Raw genomic sequence first — 27500 nt, forward strand, 5'->3', positions numbered from 1 at the left:
GGGAACTGTTAACTGGTTAACGTCTATACAGTCGCTTTAAAAGCGTCATTTTGTTTACCCAGCAGGCAGCGCTGGTTGTCAAATATCAATACACTTTTAGACCGACGTGAGGGAAAGCGGTTACTATATGCGAGAGACATTGGGTTGGACGGAAGTGTACGCGGTTAAAATGCGAGTTCATTTGTCCGTTTGTAACTCTGAGGGTGTACGAATGTAAACTGTTTTGGCTACGATCCTACACTGCGCAGTACGATTATTATACCACCAGGTCTCTCTCTCTCTCTATCTCTCTCTCGCACACGCGCACGCACGCACACACACACCACTGTATTTCAGTGAGCTGACAGCAGGGCCTGTGGCGATCCGGCTGTGTTTGGATGAGAATCTAAAACACTCCCGCTGATGTCGAATATATGGCACGGCGGGAGGGACGAGAACGGTCATCCCTCCATCTCTCTCTCTCTCTCTCTCTCTCTCTCTCTCTCTCTCTCTCTCTCTCTCTCTCTCTCTCTCTCTCTCTCTCTCTCATCTCTCTCTCTCTCTCTCTCTCTCTCTCTCTCTCTCTCTCTCTCTCTCTCTCTCTCTCTCTCTCTCTCTCTCTCACTCACACTCACACTCACACTCACACTCACACACACACAGTACAAACTTAATGCACTATTTGTAAAGGTCAATCAGTGGTTCTGCATGCCAGCACTAATTTCATCTGCTTAATTCTGAATTTAGATTCTGAATTTGACGCTGTGTTCATACTGGCAGATGCAAAAGATTCATAGATAGATAGATAGATAGATAGATAAATAGATAGATAGATAGACGTGTATAGCTGAAGTCGAAACTAGCTCAACTTTTTTGCAGCAGTTACAAAGGTCTGATGCATCTTTGTATCCTCATGTCGCTGGCTTCCATTGACAATGAATGGTGGACTGTATCTTTGTGTCTTCATGTCGCTGGCTTCCATTGACAATGAATGGTGGACTGTGTCTTTGCATCTGCCCGTGTGAACGTAGCAACAGCATGGGTCTGACTCATTGAACCAAAGTTCCCAAAGTGGGGTCTGGGGACGCCTAGGGGTCCTTGAGGGAGTTCCAGGGGGTCCCCAGCTAAATGATAGTTAGGAACCAAATGGACCCTTATGGGTCTGTAACTGTAACTCAGAAGAGTGTACAAATGGAACCAAATGGACCCTTGCGGGTTCATTTGTCCAGTTAAATTAACATTGATTTTACAATGTAAATTGGGGTCCCAGAGATCGAAATCCCGTTAAAATGGGCGTCCGTAGCCTAATTAACGTCAAACTGGGGGTCCTTGGAAGTAGAACGGTTGAAAGTGACGGCTAGAGCCGTACAAATGGGGGTCCGCAGGCTAATAAATGTAAATGTGGGGGTCCTTGACATGGAAAGGTATTTGAGAACCCACTGTCATAGAACACTATACTGACCTAGTTGTAGTAGCTTCCATGTTGTTTCTCTGCAGCAGCAAGTCGACCTTGCTGGTACTAGTTGACTAGTTGATAAGAAAAAGGAAAAAACTATTTTTCCTGATTTTGTAGGCCTCAATATCAGGTAGATTATAGTTATAGTCACCAATGTACACCTTTTTAAATGTACACATATTTATCCCCCCCCCCCCCCCCCCCCAATAATAGGTGGTTAAACAACTAGTCGACTAGTAAACTAGGCAACTAGTCAACTAGTAAAAATAGACTAGAAGTGAATGCCCTAGCAGGTCTACTGATGCTATACTATAGCTCCACCAATCCATGTCTGGGACTGGAAACACACACTGTTTCCCTGTTTCCCATCTCTCCCATGCGCATGCACGCACGCGCGCGCACGCACGCACGCACGCACGGTTAGAAGCAACGGAATGATGTCGTGTGTGGCAACAACATGGTAGCGTACTGCATATACATAATAATAAATAAATTATGTATATGTATAAATAAATTTAACATAATTATAAACATTTTAGCAGCACGATTAATTACAGAACACGGGAGGAGAATAATTCAGCTGTCCGGATATACATATGATTATAATAGAATATGAATGAAATGTCGCAGACAGACACACGCAGGATATTTTCAAGACTCCCTCGGAGTTAGAATCGGCACAACCAAAGAGAGAGGGGGGGGGGGTCTGTTTTATCTCCTCGTGCCTTTTAACAGCGTTACCTTTTATGGTGGGGGGGCTGACAGGATATGGCTGTGCCTCCGCCAACTACGTGACACTGCCTCGTGGACTCTCTTTACTCTGGGAGGTCAGCCTCTCTCTCTCTCTCTCTGGCTCTATGACCCTCTGTCACTCGCTCTCATCCACACTTTTGCAAAATAAACACTGCTGCTCCCCCCCCCCCCCCCCCCGTGGTCTCCTATATGGGACCCTGGGGGAGCTATACGGAGGTGGCATGATGTCCCCTGCGCTGTTTGAGGGGCGCTAGCTAGCCCCTATATATACACAGCTTTTTGTCATAACTTGTGTCAAACAAGCGGAGCAAATCCGCTTTCTGTGCAAACACAAACATTAAATGCCATTGACAATGAAAGAATTACACGTCATATGTGTCTGAGCAAATTGGCTAATTGGCTATACGTGTATATAATTCTCGTTAATATTATTTGCGTCGATATAACACGACCGAGAAGTGGTATAGTATAGTGTGTGGGGCATTGTGTAATGTCGTATCTCAGTGTGGTGGTGGTGTAGTGTGGTTCATTGTGTATTGTCTTATCTCAGTGTAGTGGTGTAGTGTGGTTCATTGTGTAATGTCGTATCTCAGTGTAGTGGTGGTGTAGTGTGGATCATTGTGTAATGTCTTATCTCAGTGTAGTGGTGGTGTAGTGTGGTTCATTGTGTAATGTCTTGTATCAGTGTAGTGGTGGTGTAGTGTGGTTCATTGTGTAATGTCTTATCTCAGTGTAGTGGTGGTGTAGTGTGGTTCATTGTGTAATGTCTTATCTCAGTGTAGTGGTGTAGTGTGGTTCATTGTGTAATGTCTTATCTCAGTGTAGTGGTGTAGTGTGGTTCATTGTGTAATGTCTTATCTCAGTGTAGTGGTGGTGTAGTGTGGTTCATTGTGTAATGTCTTATTTCAGTGTAGTGTTGGTGTAGTGTGGTTCATTGTGTAATGCCTTATCTCAGTGTAGTGGTGTAGTGTGGTTCATTGTGTACTGTCTTATCTCAGTGTAGTGGTGTAGTGTGGTTCATTGTGTAATGTCTTATCTCAGTGTAGTGGTGGTGTAGTGTGGTTCATTGTGTAATGTCTTATCTCAGTGTAGTGGTGTAGTGTGGTTAATTGTGTAATGTCTTATCTCAGTGTAGTGGTGTAGTGTGGTTCATTGTGTAATGCCTTATCTCAGTGTAGTGGTGGTGTAGTGTGGTTCATTGTGTAATGTCTTATCTCAGTGTAGTGGTGGTGTAGTGTGGTTCATTGTGTAATGCCTTATCTCAGTAGTGTTGGTGTAGTGTGGTTCATTGTGTAATGCCTTATCTCAGTGTAGTGGTGTAGTGTGGTTCATTGTGTAATGTCTTATCTCAGTGTAGTGGTGGTGTAGTGTGGTTCATTGTGTATTGTCTTATCTCAGTGTAGTGGTGGTGTAGTGTGGTTCATTGTGTAATGTCTTATCTCAGTGTAGTGGTGTAGTGTGGTTCATTGTGTAATGCCTTATCTCAGTGTAGTGGTGGTGTAGTGTGGTTCATTGTGTAATGTCTTATCTCAGTGTAGTGGTGTAGTGTGGTTAATTGTGTAATGTCTTATCTCAGTGTAGTGGTGTAGTGTGGTTCATTGTGTAATGCCTTATCTCAGTGTAGTGGTGGTGTAGTGTGGTTCATTGTGTAATGTCTTATCTCAGTGTAGTGGTGGTGTAGTGTGGTTCATTGTGTAATGTCTTATCTCAGTGTAGTGGTGGTGTAGTGTGGTTCATTGTGTAATGTCTTATCTCAGTGTAGTGGTGGTGTAGTGTGGTTCATTGTGTAATGTCTTATCTCAGTGTAGTGGTGTAGTGTGGTTCATTGTGTAATGTCTTATCTCAGTGTAGTGGTGTAGTGTGGTTCATTGTGTAATGTCTTATCTCAGTGTAGTGGTGGTGTAGTGTGGTTCATTGTGTAATGTCTTATCTCAGTGTAGTGGTGTAGTGTGGTTCATTGTGTAATGTCTTATCTCAGTGTAGTGGTGTAGTGTGGTTCATTGTGTAATGTCTTATCTCAGTGTAGTGGTGGTGTAGTGTGGTTCATTGTGTAATGTCTTATTTCAGTGTAGTGTTGGTGTAGTGTGGTTCATTGTGTAATGCCTTATCTCAGTGTAGTGGTGTAGTGTGGTTCATTGTGTAATGTCTTATCTCAGTGTAGTGGTGTAGTGTGGTTCATTGTGCAATGTCTTATCTCAGTGTAGTGGTGGTGTAGTGTGGTTCATTGTGTAATGCCTTATCTCAGTGTAGTGTTGGTGTAGTGTGGTTCATTGTGTAATGCCTTATCTCAGTGTAGTGGTGTAGTGTGGTTCATTGTGTAATGTCTTATATCAGTGTAGTGGTGGTGTAGTGTGGTTCATTGTGTAATGTCTTATCTCAGTGTAGTGGTGTAGTGTGGTTCATTGTGTAATGTCTTATCTCAGTGTAGTGGTGGTGTAGTGTGGTTCATTGTGTAATGTCTTATCTCAGTGTAGTGGTGGTGTAGTGTGGTTCATTGTGCAATGCCTTATCTCAGTGTAGTGTTGGTGTAGTGTGGTTCATTGTGTAATGTCTTATCTCGGTGTAGTGGTGGTGTAGTGTGGTTCATTGTGTAATGTCTTATCTCAGTGTAGTGGTGGTGTAGTGTGGTTAATTGTGTAATGTCTTATCTCGGTGTAGTGGTGGTGTAGTGTGGTTCATTGTGTAATGTCTTATCTCAGTGTAGTGGTGGTGTAGTGTGGTTCATTGTGTAATGTCTTATCTCAGTGTAGTGGTGGTGTAGTGTGGTTCATTGTATAATGTCTTATCTCAGTGTAGTGGTGGTGTAGTGTGGTTCATTGTGTAATGTCTTATCTCAGTGTAGTGGTGGTGTAGTGTGGTTCATTGTGTAATGTCTTATCTCAGTGTAGTGGTGGTGTAGTGTGGTTCATTGTGTAATGTCTTATCTCAGTGTAGTGGTGGTGTAGTGTGGTTCATTGTGTAATGTCTTATCTCAGTGTAGTGGTGTAGTGTGGTTCATTGTGTAATGTCTTATCTCAGTGTAGTGGTGTAGTGTGGTTCATTGTGTAATGTCTTATCTCAGTGTAGTGGTGGTGTAGTGTGGTTCATTGTGTAATGTCTTATTTCAGTGTAGTGTTGGTGTAGTGTGGTTCATTGTGTAATGCCTTATCTCAGTGTAGTGGTGTAGTGTGGTTCATTGTGTAATGTCTTATCTCAGTGTAGTGGTGTAGTGTGGTTCATTGTGCAATGTCTTATCTCAGTGTAGTGGTGGTGTAGTGTGGTTCATTGTGTAATGCCTTATCTCAGTGTAGTGTTGGTGTAGTGTGGTTCATTGTGTAATGCCTTATCTCAGTGTAGTGGTGTAGTGTGGTTCATTGTGTAATGTCTTATATCAGTGTAGTGGTGGTGTAGTGTGGTTCATTGTGTAATGTCTTATCTCAGTGTAGTGGTGTAGTGTGGTTCATTGTGTAATGTCTTATCTCAGTGTAGTGGTGGTGTAGTGTGGTTCATTGTGTAATGTCTTATCTCAGTGTAGTGGTGGTGTAGTGTGGTTCATTGTGCAATGCCTTATCTCAGTGTAGTGTTGGTGTAGTGTGGTTCATTGTGTAATGTCTTATCTCGGTGTAGTGGTGGTGTAGTGTGGTTCATTGTGTAATGTCTTATCTCAGTGTAGTGGTGGTGTAGTGTGGTTAATTGTGTAATGTCTTATCTCGGTGTAGTGGTGGTGTAGTGTGGTTCATTGTGTAATGTCTTATCTCAGTGTAGTGGTGGTGTAGTGTGGTTCATTGTGTAATGTCTTATCTCAGTGTAGTGGTGGTGTAGTGTGGTTCATTGTATAATGTCTTATCTCAGTGTAGTGGTGGTGTAGTGTGGTTCATTGTGTAATGTCTTATCTCAGTGTAGTGTTGGTGTAGTGTGGTTCATTGTGTATTGTCTTATCTCAGTGTAGTGGTGGTGTAGTGTGGTTCATTGTGTAATGTCTTATCTCAGTGTAGTGGTGGTGTAGTGTGGTTCATTGTGTAATGTCTTATCTCAGTGTAGTGGTGGTGTAGTGTGGTTCATTGTGTAATGTCTTATCTCGGTGTAGTGGTGGTGTAGTGTGGTTCATTGTGTAATGTCTTATCTCAGTGTAGTGGTGTAGTGTGGTTCATTGTGTAATGTCTTATCTCAGTGTAGTGGTGGTGTAGTGTGGTTCATTGTGTAATGTCTTATCTCAGTGTAGTGGTGTAGTGTGGTTCATTGTGTAATGTCTTATCTCAGTGTGGTGGTGTAGTGTGGTTCATTGTGTAATGTCTTATCTCAGTGTAGTGGTGGTGTAGTGTGGTTCATTGTATAATGTCTTATCTCAGTGTAGTGGTGGTGTAGTGTGGTTCATTGTGTAATGTCTTATCTCAGTGTAGTGGTGGTGTAGTGTGGTTCATTGTGTAATGTCTTATCTCAGTGTAGTGTTGGTGTAGTGTGGTTCATTGTGTAATGTCTTATCTCAGTGTAGTGGTGGTGTAGTGTGGTTCATTGTGTAATGCCTTATATCAGTGTAGTGGTGTAGTGTGGTTCATTGTGTAATGCCTTATCTCAGTGTAGTGTTGGTGTAGTGTGGTTCATTGTGTATTGTCTTATCTCAGTGTAGTGGTGGTGTAGTGTGGTTCATTGTGTAATGCCTTATCTCAGTGTAGTGGTGGTGTAGTGTGGTTCGTTGTGTAATGTCTTATCTCAGTGTAGTGGTGGTGTAGTGTGGTTCATTGTGTAATGTCTTATCTCAGTGTAGTGTGGTTCATTGTGTAATGTCTTATCTCAGTGTAGTGGTTTAGTGTGGTTCATTGTGTAATGTCTTATCTCAGTGTGGTGGTGTAGTGTGGTTCATTGTGTAATGTCTTAGCTCAGTGTAGTGGTGTAGTGTGGTTCATTGTGTAATGTCTTATATCAGTGTGGTGGTGTAGTGTGGTTCATTGTGTAATGTCTTATCTCAGTGTAGTGGTGGTGTAGTGTGGTTCATTGTGTAATGCCTTATCTCAGTGTAGTGGTGTAGTGTGGTTCATTGTGTAATGCCTTATCTCAGTGTAGTGTAGGTGTAGTGTGGTTCATTGTGTATTGTCTTATCTCAGTGTAGTGGTGGTGTAGTGTGGTTCATTGTGTAATGCCTTATCTCAGTGTAGTGGTGGTGTAGTGTGGTTCGTTGTGTAATGTCTTATCTCAGTGTAGTGGTGGTGTAGTGTGGTTCATTGTGTAATGCCTTATCTCAGTGTAGTGGTGGTGTAGTGTGGTTCATTGTGTATTGTCTTATCTCAGTGTAGTGGTGGTGTAGTGTGGTTCATTGTGTAATGTCTTATCTCAGTGTAGTGGTGTAGTGTGGTTCATTGTGTAATGCCTTATCTCAGTGTAGTGGTGGTGTAGTGTGGTTCATTGTGTAATGTCTTATCTCAGTGTAGTGGTGTAGTGTGGTTAATTGTGTAATGTCTTATCTCAGTGTAGTGGTGGTGTAGTGTGGTTCATTGTGTAATGTCTTATCTCAGTGTAGTGGTGGTGTAGTGTGGTTCATTGTGTAATGTCTTATCTCAGTGTAGTGGTGGTGTAGTGTGGTTCATTGTGTAATGTCTTATCTCAGTGTAGTGGTGGTGTAGTGTGGTTCATTGTGTAATGTCTTATCTCAGTGTAGTGGTGGTGTAGTGTGGTTCATTGTGTAATGCCTTATCTCAGTGTAGTGGTGTAGTGTGGTTCATTGTGTAATGCCTTATCTCAGTGTAGTGGTGGTGTAGTGTGGTTCATTGTGTAATGTCTTATCTCAGTGTTGTGGTGTAGTTTGGTTCATTGTGTAATGTCTTATCTCAGTGTAGTGGTGTAGTGTGGTTCATTGTGTAATGTCTTATCTCAGTGTAGTGTTGGTGTAGTGTGGTTCATTGTGTAATGTCTTATCTCAGTGTAGTGGTGGTGTAGTGTGGTTCATTGTGTAATGTCTTATCTCAGTGTAGTGGTGGTGTAGTGTGGTTCATTGTGTAATGTCTATCTCAGTGTAGTGGTGGTGTAGTGTGGTTCATTGTGTAATGTCTTATCTCAGTGTAGTGGTGGTGTAGTGTGGTTCATTGTGTAATGTCTTATCTCAGTGTAGTGGTGGTGTAGTGTGGTTCATTGTGTAATGTCTTATCTCAGTGTAGTGGTGTAGTGTGGTTCATTGTGTAATGCCTTATCTCAGTGTAGTGGTGGTGTAGTGTGGTTCATTGTGTAATGTCTTATATCAGTGTAGTGGTGGTGTAGTGTGGTTCATTGTGTAATGTCTTATCTCAGTGTGGTGGTGTAGTGTGGTTCATTGTGTAATGTCTTATCTCAGTGTAGTGGTGGTGTAGTGTGGTTCATTGTGTAATGTCTTATCTCAGTGTAGTGTTGGTGTAGTGTGGTTCATTGTGTAATGTCTTATCTCAGTGTAGTGTTGGTGTAGTGTGGTTCATTGTGTAATGTCTTATCTCAGTGTAGTGGTGGTGTAGTGTGGTTCATTGTGTAATGTCTTATCTCAGTGTAGTGGTGGTGTAGTGTGGTTCATTGTGTAATGTCTTATCTCAGTGTAGTGGTGGTGTAGTGTGGTTCATTGTGTAATGTCTTATCTCAGTGTAGTGGTGGTGTAGTGTGGTTCATTGTGTAATGTCTTATCTCAGTGTAGTGGTGGTGTAGTGTGGTTCATTGTGTAATGTCTTATCTCAGTGTAGTGGTGTAGTGTGGTTCATTGTGTAATGCCTTATCTCAGTGTAGTGGTGGTGTAGTGTGGTTCATTGTGTAATGTCTTATATCAGTGTAGTGGTGGTGTAGTGTGGTTCATTGTGTAATGTCTTATCTCAGTGTGGTGGTGTAGTGTGGTTCATTGTGTAATGTCTTATCTCAGTGTAGTGGTGGTGTAGTGTGGTTCATTGTGTAATGTCTTACCTCAGTGTAGTGTTGGTGTAGTGTGGTTCATTGTGTAATGTCTTATCTCAGTGTAGTGTTGGTGTAGTGTGGTTCATTGTGTAATGTCTTATCTCAGTGTGGTGGTGTAGTGTGGTTCATTGTGTAATGCCTTATCTCAGTGTAGTGGTGTAGTGTGGTTCATTGTGTAATGTCTTATCTCAGTGTAGTGTTGGTGTAGTGTGGTTCATTGTGTAATGTCTTATCTCAGTGTAGTGTTGGTGTAGTGTGGTTCATTGTGTAATGCCTTATCTCAGTGTAGTGGTGTAGTGTGGTTCATTGTGTAATGCCTTATCTCAGTGTAGTGGTGTAGTGTGGTTCATTGTGTAATGCCTTATCTCAGTGTAGTGGTGTAGTGTGGTTCATTGTGTAATGCCTTATCTCAGTGTAGTGGTGTAGTGTGGTTCCCCAATTAATTTTCCTCAAGGGCCATATTTTGACTAGCGTACCAGGCTGGGGGCCGAGTCTGCACGCGCGAGGTCGAGGTCTTGCCCTGAAAATTTATTTTCAGGGCAAGACCCCATTTGAAAAAGATGCCCAGTTTGACATGCATAGGCTACTGACCCCCATTTAATGCCATTTATATCTGGGACCCTAAAAAAAAAAAAAAAAAAAAAACATTTTTTTTTATTTTTTTATTTTTTGAAATTCTTCCATGGGCCACAAGGGGGCGCCCTGCGGGCCGCAAATGGCCCGCGGGCCGCCTATTGGGGAACCCTGGTGTAATGTCTTATCTCAGTGTAGTGGTGGTGTAGTGTGGGGCATTGTGTAATGTCTTATCTCAGTGTAGTGGTGTAGTGTGGTTCATTGTGTAATGTCTTATCTCAGTGTAGTGGTGGTGTAGTGTGGGGCATTGTGTAATGTCTTATCTCAGTGTAGTGGTGTAGTGTGGTTCATTGTGTAATGTCTTATCTCAGTGTAGTGGTGGTGTAGTGTGGTTCATTGTATAATGTCTTATCTCAGTGTAGTGGTGGTGTAGTGTGGTTCATTGTGTAATGTCTTATCTCAGTGTAGTGGTGGTGTAGTGTGGTTCATTGTGTAATGTCTTATCTCAGTGTAGTGGTGGTGTAGTGTGGTTCATTGTGTAATGTCTTATCTCAGTGTAGTGGTGGTGTAGTGTGGTTCATTGTATAATGTCTTATCTCAGTGTAGTGGTGGTGTAGTGTGGTTCATTGTATAATGTCTTATCTCAGTGTAGTGGTGTAGTGTGGTTCATTGTATAATGTCTTATCTCAGTGTAGTGGTGTAGTGTGGTTCATTGTGTAATGTCTTATCTCAGTGTAGTGGTGGTGTAGTGTGGTTCATTGTATAATGTCTTATCTCAGTGTAGTGTTGGTGTAGTGTGGTCCATTGTGTAATGTCGTATCTCAGTGTAGTGGTGGTGTAGTGTGGTCCATTGTGTAATGTCTTATCTCAGTGTAGTGGTGGTGTAGTGTGGTCCATTGTGTAATGTCTTATCTCAGTGTAGTGGTGGTGTAGTGTGGTTCATTGTATAATGTCTTATCTCAGTGTAGTGGTGGTGTAGTGTGGGGCATTGTGTAATGCCTTATCTCAGAACTATAGGGGATTTGGAGGAGGTGCACTCCTCACTTCACACAAGTGTGATTTTCACCTTCATCCTTTCATCCTTTGAATGTCATCCTTTATGAATCTCCTTCCTTCCTTATTTCTGTCTTCTTTCTTTGTTTGCTTCTCTATCTGTCCATTTCCTAGATAGTGGTGTGCGGGGCACTGTCTCCGTTATAACTGAGGCTTTAACCCAGTTAAGGCCAGCCTGACGTCGAAATAAAAAAAAACTTTCGCTCTGAAAGAGTATATATTCAAAGATTTGTGCCACATTTCTACTTTTTTTCAAAAATAGCAGATATACAAGCACGTAGCGCGCCACTCGGTAGCGCACTATGAGCTTGTAGATCTGCTATTTTTAGCTAAAGTATAGCATAATGCTTAGTTAAAACACCAACATGGGTTCCCTCCCAGAATGGGACATAACATAACATGAAGCCACTTATAGCCAGCCTTGCTTTTCATTTTGTAAACTCTCACGGTTATATAAAGCTGCCTATCGCTTAAAGTAAGTTAGAACATGTGGTCTTTATAATCCTGTGAGTGCCACACTGACCGTGTGTGTGTGTGTGCGCGCACATCGGCATCAAAATGTACTTAAAGTACAAAAAGCAGAAAGTCATATTATGCAAAATGTCCCATTTTGCAAGTTTCCAAATGTATAAAATGTATAAAGAATTGAAAACAGCAGATCTATACGGTGAACAGATTGTGAAATGTACAGATAGGGCTGTAGTGGTTAATGTATGTTTTGTGATGCTAATCAAAATGTACAAAGTATATATATGTATATAGTAACGTTTTCAAATAATTGTAGTGAAGTAAAAGCATAACATTTGCGTCTGAAATGTAGTGGAGTAGAAGCAAAAGTACTGGAAATTGGAAATGCTCCGGTAAAGTAAAAAATACCACAAAATGGTACTTAAGTACAGTACTTGAGTGCATGTACTTAGTTACTTTCCACCACTATGCGCATGCATTTGTCTCTCCTCCTCTTTGTAGTGCCAGACCCAATCAGTCAGTCAGTCCATCAGCTGGTGAAGGGACTACCCTCGTATACTGCACTCCCCCACTCCAGGGAGAGACAATATTTATTCAGGATTTATCCTGTCCGCTGCCTCGCGGAATGCACTCTAGCTGGCACCGAAAAGCCAATGGCCGCCGTCCAGGACGTGATGCGCCTATGAGAAATGTGTTGTTTCTGAATTGTAGACAATGGGGTGAAAGGTGCAGACTGTGGAACAACGGCCACTAATCCTGGCGCGTGTCGAACAATAAGGGGACCCTGTGCATCACCACTCGAGGGCCCTGGAATAAACGCACGCGGGGGAAATCAGCCTGTCGACTATTATCTGCCAGACATAGTCGCCCCAACCCCTTGCATCCAGCAGCCCAACCACAGTGCCACGATTTTTTTCCACCCTAAAACATGATCACCAGGTATTATTATAATATAAGGAGGAAGAACTCTTTCCAAAAAGTGTACAGTATTTGTTAAAATCATGCTTTTATGTGGGCACGCCCACCAGTTCATTAAGTATGCCTGGTTTGCCTGGTCGGCGGTGATGGGCGGTGATCCACCTGAAATGAAGCCGCACCCACAGCTGTAGTTGTATGATAAAGGGGGAGGGGTTAGGGGAGGGGCTGATAGTGTGATGTCACTATATTACTGTTTATTTCATTGGCCCGTTTGACTGTCAAGGGTTCAGCCTCCAGGAAGAAACCCTAAATACAAAGTTAATACACCATTGCACATAAAAACGACTCCAGGGTGTCTAATGAAGTACTGTCACCTCATAGACACATGAAAAACTGGAAAAATACAAAGATTGTGGCACTCCGTCTTTAAACCAGAAAACTATAACATATAACCCTAACCGCAGGCTGGAAGCCACGGGTGAGTCTTAAACTGGCCACGTATGTCTAAAACTTTACTTTATCGGTAAAAAATAATAATTAAAAAATGTCTGCGGTTGGTGGAAAAATGGCGGCGCAAGCTGGAGGTGTGGGTTGGGAGTCTAATGAATGATAGCGAGCCAGGACACTGAGGCGCTGAGATGGAGCATTGGTTCTCTACTAGAATATGACAACAAGACCAGGCAGTGGCCTTGTGGTTAGAGTGTCCGACTCCTTGGGTCATACCAAAGACTGTAAAAATGGGACCCAATGCCTCCCTGCTTGACACCCAACGCATCAAAGGGTTGGATTGGGGGGTCAAATCAACTAATCAAATGATTCCCGAGCGCGGCACGGCTGCAGCTCACCGCTCCAAGAGATGGGTCAAATGCGGAGAACACATTTCACTGCGGTAATGTGTGTGACAAATCGTACGACTTTGACACTGAGGAGCTGAGATGGGGCATTGGGTCCAACTCCTGTCAAAATAAATAATCCCCGCCCAGTAGGGGAGGGGAAGCCTCGCCCCCCTCCCGTATGTTTCTGACAGAAGCCCTTGACGGAGGATTTGTCCATTCTGCCGGAATAAACAAGACTGCGTCGTGTATTAAACACTGGAGGGCTTTTAAGTTGACAGTTTGTGTCATTCATACATCTTCAGGGGCTGACGTTTGCCAAGTAAACAAGGACATTGAACAATATTTGAGAACATTAGGATCCTGTTATGAGTCACCTTGACTGAGTTGACGATCTCTCTCTCAGGTGCATGCTTTTCAGAGGCAATACGCAATATTACGACCGTCCAAACTAATGAAATAAAATAATGGTTTTGAGATTGCTTGCGATCATGAAAAGGCATTGGAGCCGGGGCGCGGTTATAATAGAGGACTATTCTGATTGTATAAAGTTTTAATTACTTTTACTTAGATTGAAAAATTACGCTATACCGGTAGGTTGTAATCTTGACTCGTGCTGTTCCTAAATATCGTTTTTGTAACATATCCAATATTAGGGCCTCACACTAAAACTGAAATGCTCACACTATTAGAGCCCTGTAAATGATAAGAAAAGGTGGGTATTTAGGACACACTATACAGTCAATTAAGAAATGTCTGTAAGTCGAGATAAATTAATAGCTAATCTGATACGATGTGCACATGCGCGCGTGCATGCACGTCTGCGCACACGTGTGCCTGTCTCTCGATCCGAGTGGACGGTTTGTGTGTGTGTGCGTGCGTGCGTGCGTGCGTGCGTGCGTGCGTGCGTGCGTGTATGAGAGAGGTTTTTATGGTTCCATTCTCTAGTGGTGATCTTGCATGATGTCTAAGGAATGTGTAATATATGGGCTGTAACAATGGAAGAAAGGAGGGGTGTAGAAATAATGAGCTGAGCCTCAGAGTGTTCAGAGCCATGGCCAGATGTCTCCAGTCCAACTCACTCTCACCTCATAAAAATACTGGTATACTTCTGCTTCTGGCTTATCAAACGCATCTATTACACACACACACACGCACAAGCGCACGCATACGTGCCTGCGCGTGCACACACACACACACACACACACACACACACACACACACACGCACACGCACACACATCTCCAGCAGTGTAAAATGTCAACTACGTTCATTTACTCACGTATTGTATTTAAGTGCACTTTTGAGGTATACGTTTTTACTTTTTTTTTTACTTTACTTTTACTTATTTATAGTTCTTAGTTTTCTATGTATAGTGACTCATAGAAATGGACTATGTGACAACCGGGAATAGTCTGCTGACCACCTGAGAGATGTTTGGCAGCCGGAATGTAGACGGCACACGGGTAAGCAGTTTGGGTTAGCGCCCCAGCCTGTGTTCGCCATGAGGAGGACGCCCAAAAAAGCCCACGTGAGGCCATTCAAGCCGTAAGTGGAGTCCACCACTCCGGAATGAAGTGTCTGGTGCTGGGCATCTGGTGCAACGCACAGGTCCTGGTCGTACTCCTGGTGAGAGCAGGAGAGGACCTGGTGAGACGTAGGAGATCAGGAGGTGCCCGACCAGGAGTCAACCCACAGTGCCTAGTCCCTCCACGCTCCGGATGGCCCGCCCGGTACCTGCCGGAAGGCCCGCCCAGTACCGGCAGAGTAGTTCTGGAACAGCAGATTGTGTGTCCCTGTTTTTTCCCTATAATGGGACTGATCGAGGGTATAGATACTGGGACGTAAGTCGGGACTTGATCACCCCGGCTGGGTCACCCGAGTGAGGGCTATGATGTTGGAAGACCCGAAACCCCGATGACCTCAGGATACATCACTGAGGATACGTCCCAGGTGATGACCTTGTGATACATCACTGAGGATACGTCCCAGGTGATGACCTTGGGATACATCACTGAGGATACGTCCCAGGTGATGACCTTGGGATACATCACTGAGGATACGTCCCAGGTGATGACCTTGTGATACATCACTGAGGATACGTCCCAGGTGATGACCTTGGGATACATCACTGAGGATACGTCCCAGGTGATGACCTTGGGATACATCACTGAGGATACGTCCCAGGTGATGACCTTGGGATACATCACTGAGGATACGTCCCAGGTGATGACCTCAGGATACATCACTGAGGATACGTCCCAGGTGATGACCTCGGGATACATCACTGAGGATACGTCCCAGGTGATGACCTTGTGATACATCACTGAGGATACGTCCCAGGTGATGACCTTGGGATACATCACTGAGGATACGTCCCAGGTGATGACCTCGGGATACATCACTGAGGATACGTCCCAGGTGATGACCTCAGGATACATCACTGAGGATACGTCCCAGTTGCATCCTAGCAATGTTCTTTTGTTTGTTCTATTGGAGCAAATATTGTACTTTCACTACCAATCTTGAATTCCAGACTTTTACTTGCGATGGAATATTTCTACACTGCAGTCTCTCTCTCTCTCTCTCTCTCTCTCTCTCTCTGTGCTTAGATGTATTAAGTGAGGATTGTGAGCGCAGTCAGCGCACACAAACACACACACACACACACACACACACACACACACACACACACACCTTTGAAATGCAGCTAATCCATGGTGTCTATAGTGTACCTGGGCCGCCTATAGGGTACGAATGAATGGAAACGAAAGAGAGCTTCGCAGAGAGATCAGGAGAGCGCCTTCATCTGCACCTGAGGCTTGCATTACAATATATGTATATTTATTTATATTGGTGTGGGTGTCAACGTCGTGCACCAAAAATACCAGATCTACAGGTTAACGGCGCACAAAAGTAAAAGTACGCATTATGCAGAATGTCTCATTTCAACATTTTCAAAATGTTAAAAAAATCTTTTGAAGCTCACAAGGCGTCACGTCCTAACACATTGTGAACTTGTATAGATCGTCTATTTTCAAATGGCCGAAATATATATATATATATATATATATATATATATATATATATATATATATATATATATATATATATATATAGGGCTGAAGTGGTTCATGTATGTTTGTTGAATGATAATCCAAATCTACAAAGTATAGTAACTGAAGTTTTCAAATAATTTTAGTGAAGTAAAAGTTAGCCTCATGTACAGTAGTGGAGTAGAAGAAAAAGTATGGGAAATTGGAAAGTACAAATACCTCAACATTATGCTTAAGTGTACTGGGCCGTGGCTCAGCGGTCCAGGCACCTTGGCTGGTAATCCAGTCTGGCAGTGTGCCGCGGGTTCGACTCCCGATCCCGACGGCCTTTACTGCATGTCACGCCCCCCCATCTCTCTCCCCATTTCCTGTCAGCCTACTGTCTGTCCTTCCATAAAAAATATAAAATAAAGGCCAAAGCCACAAAAAAAACATAAAAAAAACCCATTATACTTAAGTGCAGTACTTATACTTAAGTAAATGTACTTAGTTACTGTGTGCCACTGATTGTAGATCGGCCATGCGCGGTGGTGAGAGACACCCGCACACAACTAAATGTAACTCGTAGGGGAATCCGAGAGACAGAAAAACGACTCAAAGAGGAGAGATGAAACGAGGTTGGAAATAAAAGCCTGCTTGAAGGAAATGGAGACTCCGAGAGAGGATATGCAGCTCTGAGTAGCGTGGACAATTTATTCCAGTTTTTATCAAGCAGGCCAGAAGGGAGAAAATGCTCCCTCCTTTGAAATGTCTACTTATCAGCTAGGATGCATTTTACTTTGTTACACATTTTGCTTTTCATGTCGGACCACTTTCGTTTAAGTTCTACAACTTTATTTTTTCTTTTTTGTAATACGATTATATTCATCTTGCTGTGGAACCATAATATACCCCAGCGGGCTAAATTATGTTTTTTTTTTCTTCTTACTTGCTGAGCTGACATCTACATTACAGTAATTTTCTTCTCTCGCTAATATATCTATTATTTTTCTTTTACTTCAGACGATTTTTGGAACCCTTTTTTTTTTTTCACCTACTGTCAATTATCTAATGTAATCCTGACTGACTGACCTCATGCTTACTTACAATTTACAATTTACAATTTAGGCATTTAGCAGACGCTCTTGATCCAGAGCGACTTACATTTAAGCAAAAAACTAAAGCATGGCATGCATCACATATATAAAAAGTAGTTATCATGAATCATGTATAAACTAAGAAAGTAACAGTGGAGTATCTATGTCAACTATACATACTATACTATATTATATATTATACAATTATACATGTGTACTATGACTACATAAAATGCACTTCTAGTGCTGTCTACATAACGAGCTATAAGTCTGTCTAAAATACTATCTAAGTATATAAAGTGCTATCTAAGGGGCTAGGCTAGGGCAAGTGCTACTGGCCATGGTGGAGTCTGAAGAGGTGGGTTTTCAGACTTCCTTCTATGCATGAGGAGTCCAAGCTGCTTCTTTTCACCTGACAGGGGGGGGGAGTTTCCCCGGCAGGACGTACAGTAGCGCGTGGAAGGAACACGTTCCGTTTTGACCAGTTCCTTTCCCCTCCATCAGGCGCCCCGGCTGGCCAGGGGGAGGTAGTTTAGAGACCATGGATTATATAATTTGTTATTCATACATTTGCAGGCTGTCATCGTCAGGCGTGTGTATAGCGTGTATATACACTTTAAAGGTGATCAAACACCAAACCAAGTCCCATGACGCTGTGATTTAGAGTTAGTCCGCTTTCCGTTAAAACATCAGCGTTTATTTATTTCCTGACAATCCCGTGCCCTAATGCACACTGGAGAGGCGATGTTAATCTGTGTATTTCTCCCCGTGTGTACAGTATGTGTCCGGGGTAGGAGACAGATAGCCTGGTGTGGAACTTAAACAGTCTAGGCAGCCGTAGAGTGATTGGTGTCGGACCACCGGGAGGGTACAGTACAGTACATACTGTGGTAAAAAAAAGAAATAAAAAACTCCTGGGGATAGTGTTCTTATCCGGGAAGGAATATGACACACACGTGCGTGCACACGCGCATGCACGCACGGTCGCACGCACGCACGCACGCACACATGCACGCACGCAGGCTTGATAATATACACGTACAGTTACAAAGCCGTTAACGTGTCTTGCATCAACAGTGTTTGTTTGTTTGATCTATGCCGTGAGTGATATCACTGTTGTCAGGTGACTGTCCAAAGCAGATGCTTTCTGGGTGTTCAGTGCTGTGACCAGTTTTTCTCTGTGTGACAGCTGGGTGGCGTTACAAGTTGATTTCCTTGTATTTCTAGTTTATTTAAATAATGCAATCATGAAAACCCCCTAGTTTGACATGTCACATGCTACATAAAGCATGATTTTTGAATATTTGGCCTTCTATAGGTTGTAATTGGTATGGTCACATATTATGCCAATTGTGAAAAATGCCCAACATATGCAAGTTAGCATTCGGCAGTTTCTACATGCTGGGGACCAGTGTTGTAATAACGCCATGACGTTACGTTATATAACGAAACTACTTTTTGCAGTAACTTGTAACCTAACGCTTTACATTTCCCCATTCCATAACGGCGTTATAGTTACTGTGCGTGCGTGACCCGCGTTATGGCGTTATTGTGTTATTATGTCAACTTATGTGATCCAAGTGAAAAGTCTCCCCGTCGTCTCTGTGCTGACTGCTGAGAGAGCGCTCTTGTACTCTGTTGACAGGTTGTGCTCTCATACTAGCCTCTGAGCCCACATGGCTTCACACCCTAACATGAACAAAGCACGTCACAGAAGAGGTCATTGATTGGCTAACGTAGGGCCAGATTTCAGGGTAAGCAAATCAGAGTCTGACAGAGTATGGCGGGTCTTTTCTTATGCCTTTAGGTAAACACAGACCTACAGTCTATGACACAGACACACAAACCCTTGTAACGCATACACAGAAAACGCCGGTTGAACGAACATTATTACCACACGCTACAATGGCAAATGCGGATAACGGCGAGATCGGATGGTTTGTGGGTTGGAAATGCAAGCATTATTTTGAGAACTTGCGGGTAAAGGACGACAAAACCATGAGGTGAAAATGCAAATTATGTGGCGGACAGAAAGCATTGTCCACAGACAAAGATCGATTTTATTTTTAACCGTTTCTCTGCGGGAACGGGAGAATCACGTGGTTCGATTCCCAGCGCTCCGATGCGGGAAAGGGAGATTTACGTTTACTTGTATGTTTTTATTGATAACTTTCAATCGCCTTTCTACACGAGCACTTTACCTACTAGCACTGGGCGGTAGCACAACACTCCGATCACGTGATCACAAAAAAATATATATATATATATATGCCTCTTCCCCCTCCCTTCCTGAAACTCAGGACGGGAGGGGTCAAATGCTCACTATCACACAATGGCGGCCCCCATTGCGAGCGTAGCTACTAGCTAGCCCTAGCCAGATCACATTTCATGACATCCGATCGAATCTAGCTAGGCAGAGCTGTTTCTCACTCCCCCCCTGCATGTCTCAGGGGAGGGAGGGAGGGCCCCTGTTTGCTTGCGAGGAGGTGTCTTTGTGTAGACTCTGTTTCTGTCGGAACATGCTCGGACTTGTTCCCATAATAGACACGGCACGGATCTAACGTCTGGTCTCCCTTCCTTCATTCATTGCCGAGGGACGAAACGGTTATTTTGTTATGATGATGTATTTACAAGACGCACGCGCCGCTGTTCTGACTTTACAAGTCAACAACAACCTCGGCGAGCCAAGTTGGAACGATACACTGTACACAGCGACAGATCACAGATGGATAAATAATGACAATGGATAAATAATGGATGGATAAATAATGACAATGCGTCTTCGCATCGTTCCATCTGCTCGCCGGGGGTCTTGATCCGTCATCATCATAATCTTCATAAAAAATAAACAAAACAGTAACGTAGCCCCAATATGTTCCATCAGTCCCATGCTCATTCTTTAGCTCATACAAAAGCCATTTAGTCACAGACATTGACAGGCAGATATACAAATAAACACAAATTATTTCCTATACATACCATACACCGAATGAAAGCCCTCAATGTCTACTTTTAGGAGGAAATCAATATACACATTGATCCCATCCAATTGTCAGTAATTGTTTATTGAATGCAGCTTGCGGCCACCAGAGAGAACTTTAGAGAAAGCATGGACCTGAACAACTATTATTCACAAAATAAGGCCTATAGCGACATGTACATACTATATACCGTATGAAACAGAAGACTCTGCTTCCATAAGAAAAAAACTAATACTGTAATATTGCTGTTGCACTGCTCACTTCACAGGGGTGTGATTTTTATTATTATTACAGTATTAGTTTTTTTCTTATGAAAGCAGAGAGTCTTCTGTTTCATACGGTATATAGTATGTACATGTCGCTATAGGCCTTATTATGTGAATAATAGTTGTTCAGGTCCATGCTTTCTCTAAAGTTCTCTCTGGTGGCCGCAAGCTGCATTCAATAAACAATTACTGACAAACTGTACATGGGATCAATGTGTATATTGATTTCCTCCTAAAAGTAGACATTGAGGGCTTTCATTCGGTGTATGGTATGTATAGGATATTATTTGTGTTCATATAGAAAAACCGAACTGAAATGTCTGTCAACTTTGACCTTCCATATCTCTGTTGTTTTTTTCAAGCGAGCAGAGTGCAGGAAAAGCAGGTGTTAGAAAAAGGTCAATATCTCCAGAATGGAAGATTTTTTTTAAAATTGAAGTGGACAAGTTGGGCTTTCTTTTGATGTATGCGGTGTGATTCTCGCTATAAGAGAACAGTTTGCTGTGGGCCCCGAAACAGTTCCTTCGTCCAATGTTAATCCCTTAGCATAGCCCAAGACAGCCAAGCAGAATAGTCTAGCAGCAGGAGTGTTAAATGGCCACAGTAGCATGTCACTAAGAGTCAACTTGACAAAATGATTGCTAGGTAGCCGATGTTGCTGAGGAAATGCTTCCCCTATCAACGGTGGAGTCTGTTCCTTTCAGACCACTGGTCAGCAAAATACCAGTGAAAGCAGGGCCAAAGTGCAGAAATACATTTTCCAAATACCTGAACAGTGAATATTCTAAAATGGAAGATGAGCTCAAAAATACATACATTAGAATATTTCTCTACCACTGCAGATATATGGACTCATTTCTTATTTGATTATTATAAAAAGAAATTGAAGGCAAGTTGAGGCTACAATACATTTCTGAACATTTTATTGTTCCACTACATTTCATATAATGTTAGGAGGGAGTTGTCTTTTATCTTACTGTGTGACAGAACAAAAAAACCTTCTTTTAAATCGTTTTTTATATTATTATTTTTTTAAGTAAAGTAACTAGTTACCTTTTTAGATAAGTAACTATAATTATAACTCTTTACGTTTTAAAAGTAACTTGAGCAACACTGCTGGGGACCCATACTAAACATTTCTAACATAAAGCCTTGGTGTACTCAACATGTCCGCCTTCACAATGGGGCTGGCTACTAGACTATATACTGCAGGCCTGCAGTAGTCTAGATTCAGAAGACATTTTGATGCTCCTGCTACTGGAATGATGGATAATAATATGGAGAAACCCTGTCATTTAACACAGCATCTCTATATGGGTGAGAACTTAAGCACAGCTTGCTTCTCGCTGCTAACGTGGCCAAGGAGGGGTTGGGGAGGGACTTATAGCAATGGGCTAATTGTGTGTGTGTGTGTGTGTGTGTGTGTGTGTGTGTGTGTGTGTGTGTGTGTGTGTGTGTGTGTGTGTGTGTGTGTGTGTGTGTGTGTGTGTGTGTGTGTGTGTGTGTGTGTGTGTGTGTGTGTGTGCGCACGCACGCACGCACAGCCCGAGGAGCTGACCAACGCGCTGGAGATCAGTAACATCGTGTTCACCAGCCTGTTCGCCCTGGAGATGCTGCTGAAGGTTCTGGTCTACGGGCCCTTCGGCTACATCAAGAACCCCTACAACATCTTCGACGGCATCATCGTGGTCATCAGGCAAGTCCACGCAAAGTCGAAAACCAATGAACTGCTTTAACTGTGTGTGTGTGTGTGTGTGTGCATACGTGTGCGCGTGCGCCTGCGCGCGTGTGTTTTGCGAGTGTAGATCTGCTATTTTCCATAAATCTTTGAGTATCTTTGAAACATTTTAACATGACACATCTTGTCCCTTCTCAGATGGGGGGGGGGGGGGGTCCGTTTGATTGATTGATTGATTGACTGTAGTATTTATTAACAGTTTGGAGAATTACAGTACATTTCAAGCACCGACTCAATACAAAAACTGTTAAAGATGGAGTGCCACCATTTTTTTATTTTTCCATGTGTCTATGAGGTGACAGTACTTAATTAGACAGACTGGAGTTGTTTTTATGTGCAATTGTGTATTGACTTTGTATTTAGGGTTTCTTCCTGGAGGCTGAACCCTTGACAGTCAAACGGGCCAATGAAGTAAACAGTAATATAGTGACACCACACTATCAGCCCCTCCCCTAGCCCCTCCCCCTTTATCATACAACTACAGCTGTGGGTGCGGCTTCAGTTCAGGTGGATCACCACCCACCAGGCAAACCAGGCATACTTAATGAACTGGTGGGCGTGTCCACATAAAAGCATGATTTTAACAAAAACTGTACACTTTTTGGAAAAAGTTCTTCCCCCTTATATTGTAATAATACCTGATGATCATGTTTTAGGGTGGAAAAAAATGGTGGCACTCCATCTTTAACTGTGAGTGGACGACACCATGAAGCTAAATGCACTTTGTCCCCTCTGTGTGTTTGTGTATTGATAACAAAACATGATGGGAATAATGCACGTTTCGTCCCCTCTGTGTGTGCGCGCGCGTGTGCATGTGTGTGTGTGTGTGTGTGTGTGTGTGTGTGTGTGTGTGTGTGTGTGTGTGTGTGTGTGTGTGTGTGTGTGTGTGTGTGTGTGTGTGTGTGTGTGTGTGTGTGTGTGTGTGTGTGTGTGTGTGTGTGTGTGTGTGTGTGTGTGTGTGTGTGTGTGCGTGGCGACAGTGTGTGGGAGATCGTGGGCCAGCAGGGCGGCGGCCTCTCGGTTCTGCGGACCTTCCGTCTGATGCGCGTGCTGAAGCTGGTGCGCTTCATGCCGGCGCTGCAGAGGCAGCTGGTGGTCCTGATGAAGACCATGGACAACGTGGCCACCTTCTGCATGCTGCTCATGCTCTTCATCTTCATCTTCAGGTGAGACGTTAAACCCCGGGTGAGATATGGCCCCCCGAGGGGTCCATTTCTCAGATTTGAGATCTCAGAGTTGAATTAACTCATTATACTGCCACCTGCTGGACGCAGAACCAACCGCGGACTGCCGAACAGTTGTCAGTGTAACACACGCTGGTCTCTCCATGCTGTTTGGGCTTCCGTTGTCGATGCTAAATAAGTAGCGTGAAATACTAGCGAGCTAAAATGTAGCCATCCTTGCTCTAGAAAGCGCCAATGTTTCCATCTAGACCACCGGATAATCAGCAAAGACCTCCGAACATCGCACATTTTTATCCAAACCACGGAGAGCTCCGTAGATCAGGAGTTATTCAGCTTTTAGTCAGCCTGTATAATGGGATGCGGGCGAGGGTACACAACCCGGTCTACCAGCGATCTGGTTTGTTAGCGATAATAAAGCTTATCTGACGGATCAATCCGCCAAGAGTGGAAGGTAATTACATTCCTTATGGCGGAGCCAAAAGCAGTAAGTCTGTTAACTGTGATTATCTTGGGAACTTGGGAAACTAATAATACCCGTTGTCAACCTTTTGTGCCCATACTCATTATGGAGATCTCTGTATCTCTGTGTTTGCCTGTGCCTGAAGAGTGCAAACTGACAAGTGGACTGGTTAAGTGTTCAATTGGCAGGTGTGGGGTTGCCATGGCAATCAATTGGTTGAGGCAGAGGCTGGAAATTGCACAGGTGAGGGGACTTGGGCTCATTAGGTCCACTGGCAGAGCCTGACCAGAGCCTTTTGTGCTGTTTCTGGACAACGGTGTATGCCACCGACCCAAGGCCGGGCACTGCACTCCGTGTGGGGGTGTGGAACGTGCGTGTCAAATTTGAAGTCGGTGGGGCAAACGGTTCTCGAGTTATACGTGAATTACAACAGTACACACACGCACACACTCACAGAGACGTGGGACATTTATAGTTAGATAAGTTGAGGTCCCAGAGATAGAAATGCCATTAAATGGGGGGTCCGTATATAGCCTAATGGGCCTTAGGGGACCTTGACATGAAAATGGTTGAAAAATCACCGCTAGAGCCGTAAAACTCCTTTCTTATCGCTGTCGATGGCGTATCTTTTCAAATGGGGGGGGGGGGGGGGGGGGGTCCGCGGACTAATACATGTCAATTTGGGGGTCCTTGACATGAACAGGTTTGAGAACCACTGTGATAAACAGGCACTTTAAGAGCAGTCGCCAATGAAACGCACGTGTCAGGGAAAACGTGAAGTTCATGCAGCGATTCCCCGGAATCAGAGCGGAGCGGCGCGCGGCGCTGAGGAGAGATCGAAGACGCCCCCGCAACACAAATCTCTCTCTCTCTCTCTCTCTCTCTCTCTCTCTCTCTCTCTGTATCTCTCTCTCTCTCTCTCTCTCTCTCTCTCTCTTCTCATCAGCATCTCTTCATCTGCCTGGTTAGGTTTCTGACCAGCTCAGCGAAATTACGACCCCCACAGTGCACACATAGGCATACACACACACGCACATGCACACACACACGCACACGCACATGCAGCACTCTTTCCATCTACCCCTTCATGCGACTCTCTCGCGTGCATGTACGTACGCACTTCGCACACTTGCATGCAGACACACAGACATTCCACTTTTCTTTCTCCATCTACACAGTATCCCTTTCCTCGACGCGGACGTGCAGGCCTCTCTTCGATTATTTCTCTTTCACGTGTACAGTACGCACGCACACACGCACACGCACACAGGGACGTCCTACTGGGACTGGTGCATACGTAGATAAACAGTGTGTGACTGGAGTGAAGACTTGCCAAGCTTGCACATCAGACATCACAGGCCTGCTCATTGAGCCTGATGCGTCAAAGAGCCTCTACACACACACACACACACACATACACACACACAGTACAGTCATCCCCCTTCGCCCGTCTGGCCTCTTTCTTTCTTTCTTTCTTTCCAGTAAAATCACACAGACACAAAGTCTCTTTTCAAGTGGGAACTGGCCAAGAGGCAGACATAAAACTACACTTCAATGCTACATTGTACATGACAAGTTACAGAACAGACAATAAGTGGGCGGCAGTATATACTTAGTTTAGACAGTTTTTGGTTTAGACTAGTCATTGGTTAGACCAGTCATTAGTCCTACAACTATCTCAAACCCTCACCCTAAACCTAACCTCCCACGGGGCAGCACACCTAAACCTAACCTTAACCCATGTCTAACCAATTACTATTCTAAACTGTAAGTATGCACCCCGACAAGGATACATCCACGATACACCTCAAAGTATCTATAAAAGATATAATACAAACATCTCCAATGTGATACACTTTAAGTTACAGGGCGCAAAGAAAAAAACAGCAAGTATTGTTTCTTCATTTTCCTCCCATCCCGCCCTCCTCCTCCCATGCTGTCAAAATAGTTAAAATGCTGTAAGCGCACGAGTACAGTCTGTTGGCAGTTGAAGAAGAAACACGCCGTTACTTTCATGTTTATTTGCCACTTAAATCATGTGTACAAATGCACACACTCAGAGTTTGCAGGCCTCATGTACGCGTCCCATTTGAAACCCCCTAGAGGAAACCAGATGGTCCCCGGACCCCGCTTTGAGAAGCACTGACGTGAAACATCTGAACTAAAGTCATCCTGAGTGGGCTCTGTATATACCGTCTACACCAAATGTCTTTGTAAAACAACAACAAAGAAAACAGCTGAAGTATAGATCTGCAGTTTTTGGCTAATGTTACGGTCCCAGAATATGGATGCTGGGGTTCAAGTGGTTCATTTCACTTTGATTATGCCTGATAGCTGGAAATAAATGAATACATTGGGAAGAGTCAACAACCGAACAGGGATAGCACCTCCTTTTTCTTTTTCTTCTTCTTCTTTTCTCTTTATTTTTGTTTCTTTCCATTAGGCAAGGCATTTAGCCAAAAGGACCTAACCTCTGAGGTCAGATAAAGAAAATAGGGTTCGGCTTTGTGCCTCTGTATATTGTCTACAATGTTGTTGTTTTTTGTTGTTTTTGTATCTGTATCTTGTGACATTTCTATTATGATGTATTTTTTCTCTCTTTTTGTTTTGTTATGTCAATGCTTCTGCTTTTATTTGCCTTGATGTTGTGTTTTTGTTTCTGTACGACTACAGTACACTGCGGTGCTCACAAAATTAAGTATAATTAGTTTTAATGCCTGATAGCTTAGCAGTAGAGGATTTGATGTAGGGCTCATCCATTTGTCCCTACAGGGACACATTATGGCCAATTATGAATGTCAAGTCTCCAGGTGTTCTTTTTACACACTATATGGCACTAGGACAGTGGTTCTCAAATGTTTCATTTGCACGGACCCCCTTAACTCCATTTGGTTCCATGTGTACACTCATACCTTTACATACCTGACGTGGTCATTCAGGACTAGCTCTTCTGGTAATATATTTTATATGTCCATGGCAAAAATGGAACTTTGAAAGAGAGGTCACCACAAACCAGCATGGTGATGAACAATCTCTCTCTCTCTCTCTCTCTCTATCTCTCTATCTCTATCTCTATCTCTATCTCTATCTCTATCTCTATCTCTATCTCTATCTCTATCTCTATCTCTATCTCTATCTCTATCTCTATCTCTATCTCTATCTCTATCTCTCTCTCTCTCTCTCTCTCTCTCTCTCTCTCTCTCTCTCTCTCTCTCTCTCTCTCTCTCTCTCTCTCTCTCTCTCTCTCTCTCTCTCTCTCTCTCTCTCTCTCTCTCTCTCCTCTCTCTCTCTCTCTCTCTCTCTCTCTCTCTCTCCCCCCCCCCTCTCTCTCCCTAATCAGTATCCTGGGGATGCACCTGTTCGGCTGCAAGTTCGGCTCTGAGAGGGACGGAGACACTCTGCCGGACAGGAAGAACTTTGACTCCCTCCTCTGGGCCATAGTCACAGTGTTTCAGGTGAGAATAAGAACTGTGACTCCCTCCTCTGGGCCATAGTCACAGTGTTTTAGGTGAGAATAATTACTGTGACTCCCTCCTCTGGGCCATAGTCACAGTGTTTCAGGTGAGAATAACTCCTCTGGGCCATAGTCACAGTGTTTCAGGTGAGAATAACTCCTCTGGGCCATAGTCACAGTGTTTCAGGTGAGGATAAGAACTGTGACTCCCTCCTCTGGCCATAGTCACAGTGTTTCAGGTGAGAATAAGAACTGTGACTCCCTCCTCTGGGCCATAGTCACAGTGTTTCAGGTGAGGATAAGAACTGTGACTCCCTCCTCTGGGCCATAGTCACAGTGTTTCAGGTGAGAATAACTCATCTGGGCCATAGTC

At 43.6% G+C, this 27500-nt stretch overlaps 1 protein-coding gene across 1 annotated transcript in view; it reads left to right on the forward strand.

Moving 5' to 3' along the window:
- Positions 1 to 27500, forward strand: part of cacna1g (calcium channel, voltage-dependent, T type, alpha 1G subunit) — a 382705-nt gene that overhangs the window by 209440 nt on the left and 145765 nt on the right. Inside the window, exons 10-12 of the mRNA XM_083787505.1 lie at positions 21830 to 21987; positions 23010 to 23195; positions 27014 to 27128. Coding sequence (XP_083643631.1) covers positions 21830 to 21987; positions 23010 to 23195; positions 27014 to 27128 — 459 coding nt within the window. The remainder of the gene's footprint in view (positions 1 to 21829; positions 21988 to 23009; positions 23196 to 27013; positions 27129 to 27500) is intronic.

The sequence above is a fragment of the Protomyctophum parallelum genome (genome assembly GCF_964188405.1).
Source record: "Protomyctophum parallelum genome assembly, chromosome: 17".
In the NCBI taxonomy this organism is placed as follows: domain Eukaryota; kingdom Metazoa; phylum Chordata; class Actinopteri; order Myctophiformes; family Myctophidae; genus Protomyctophum; species Protomyctophum parallelum.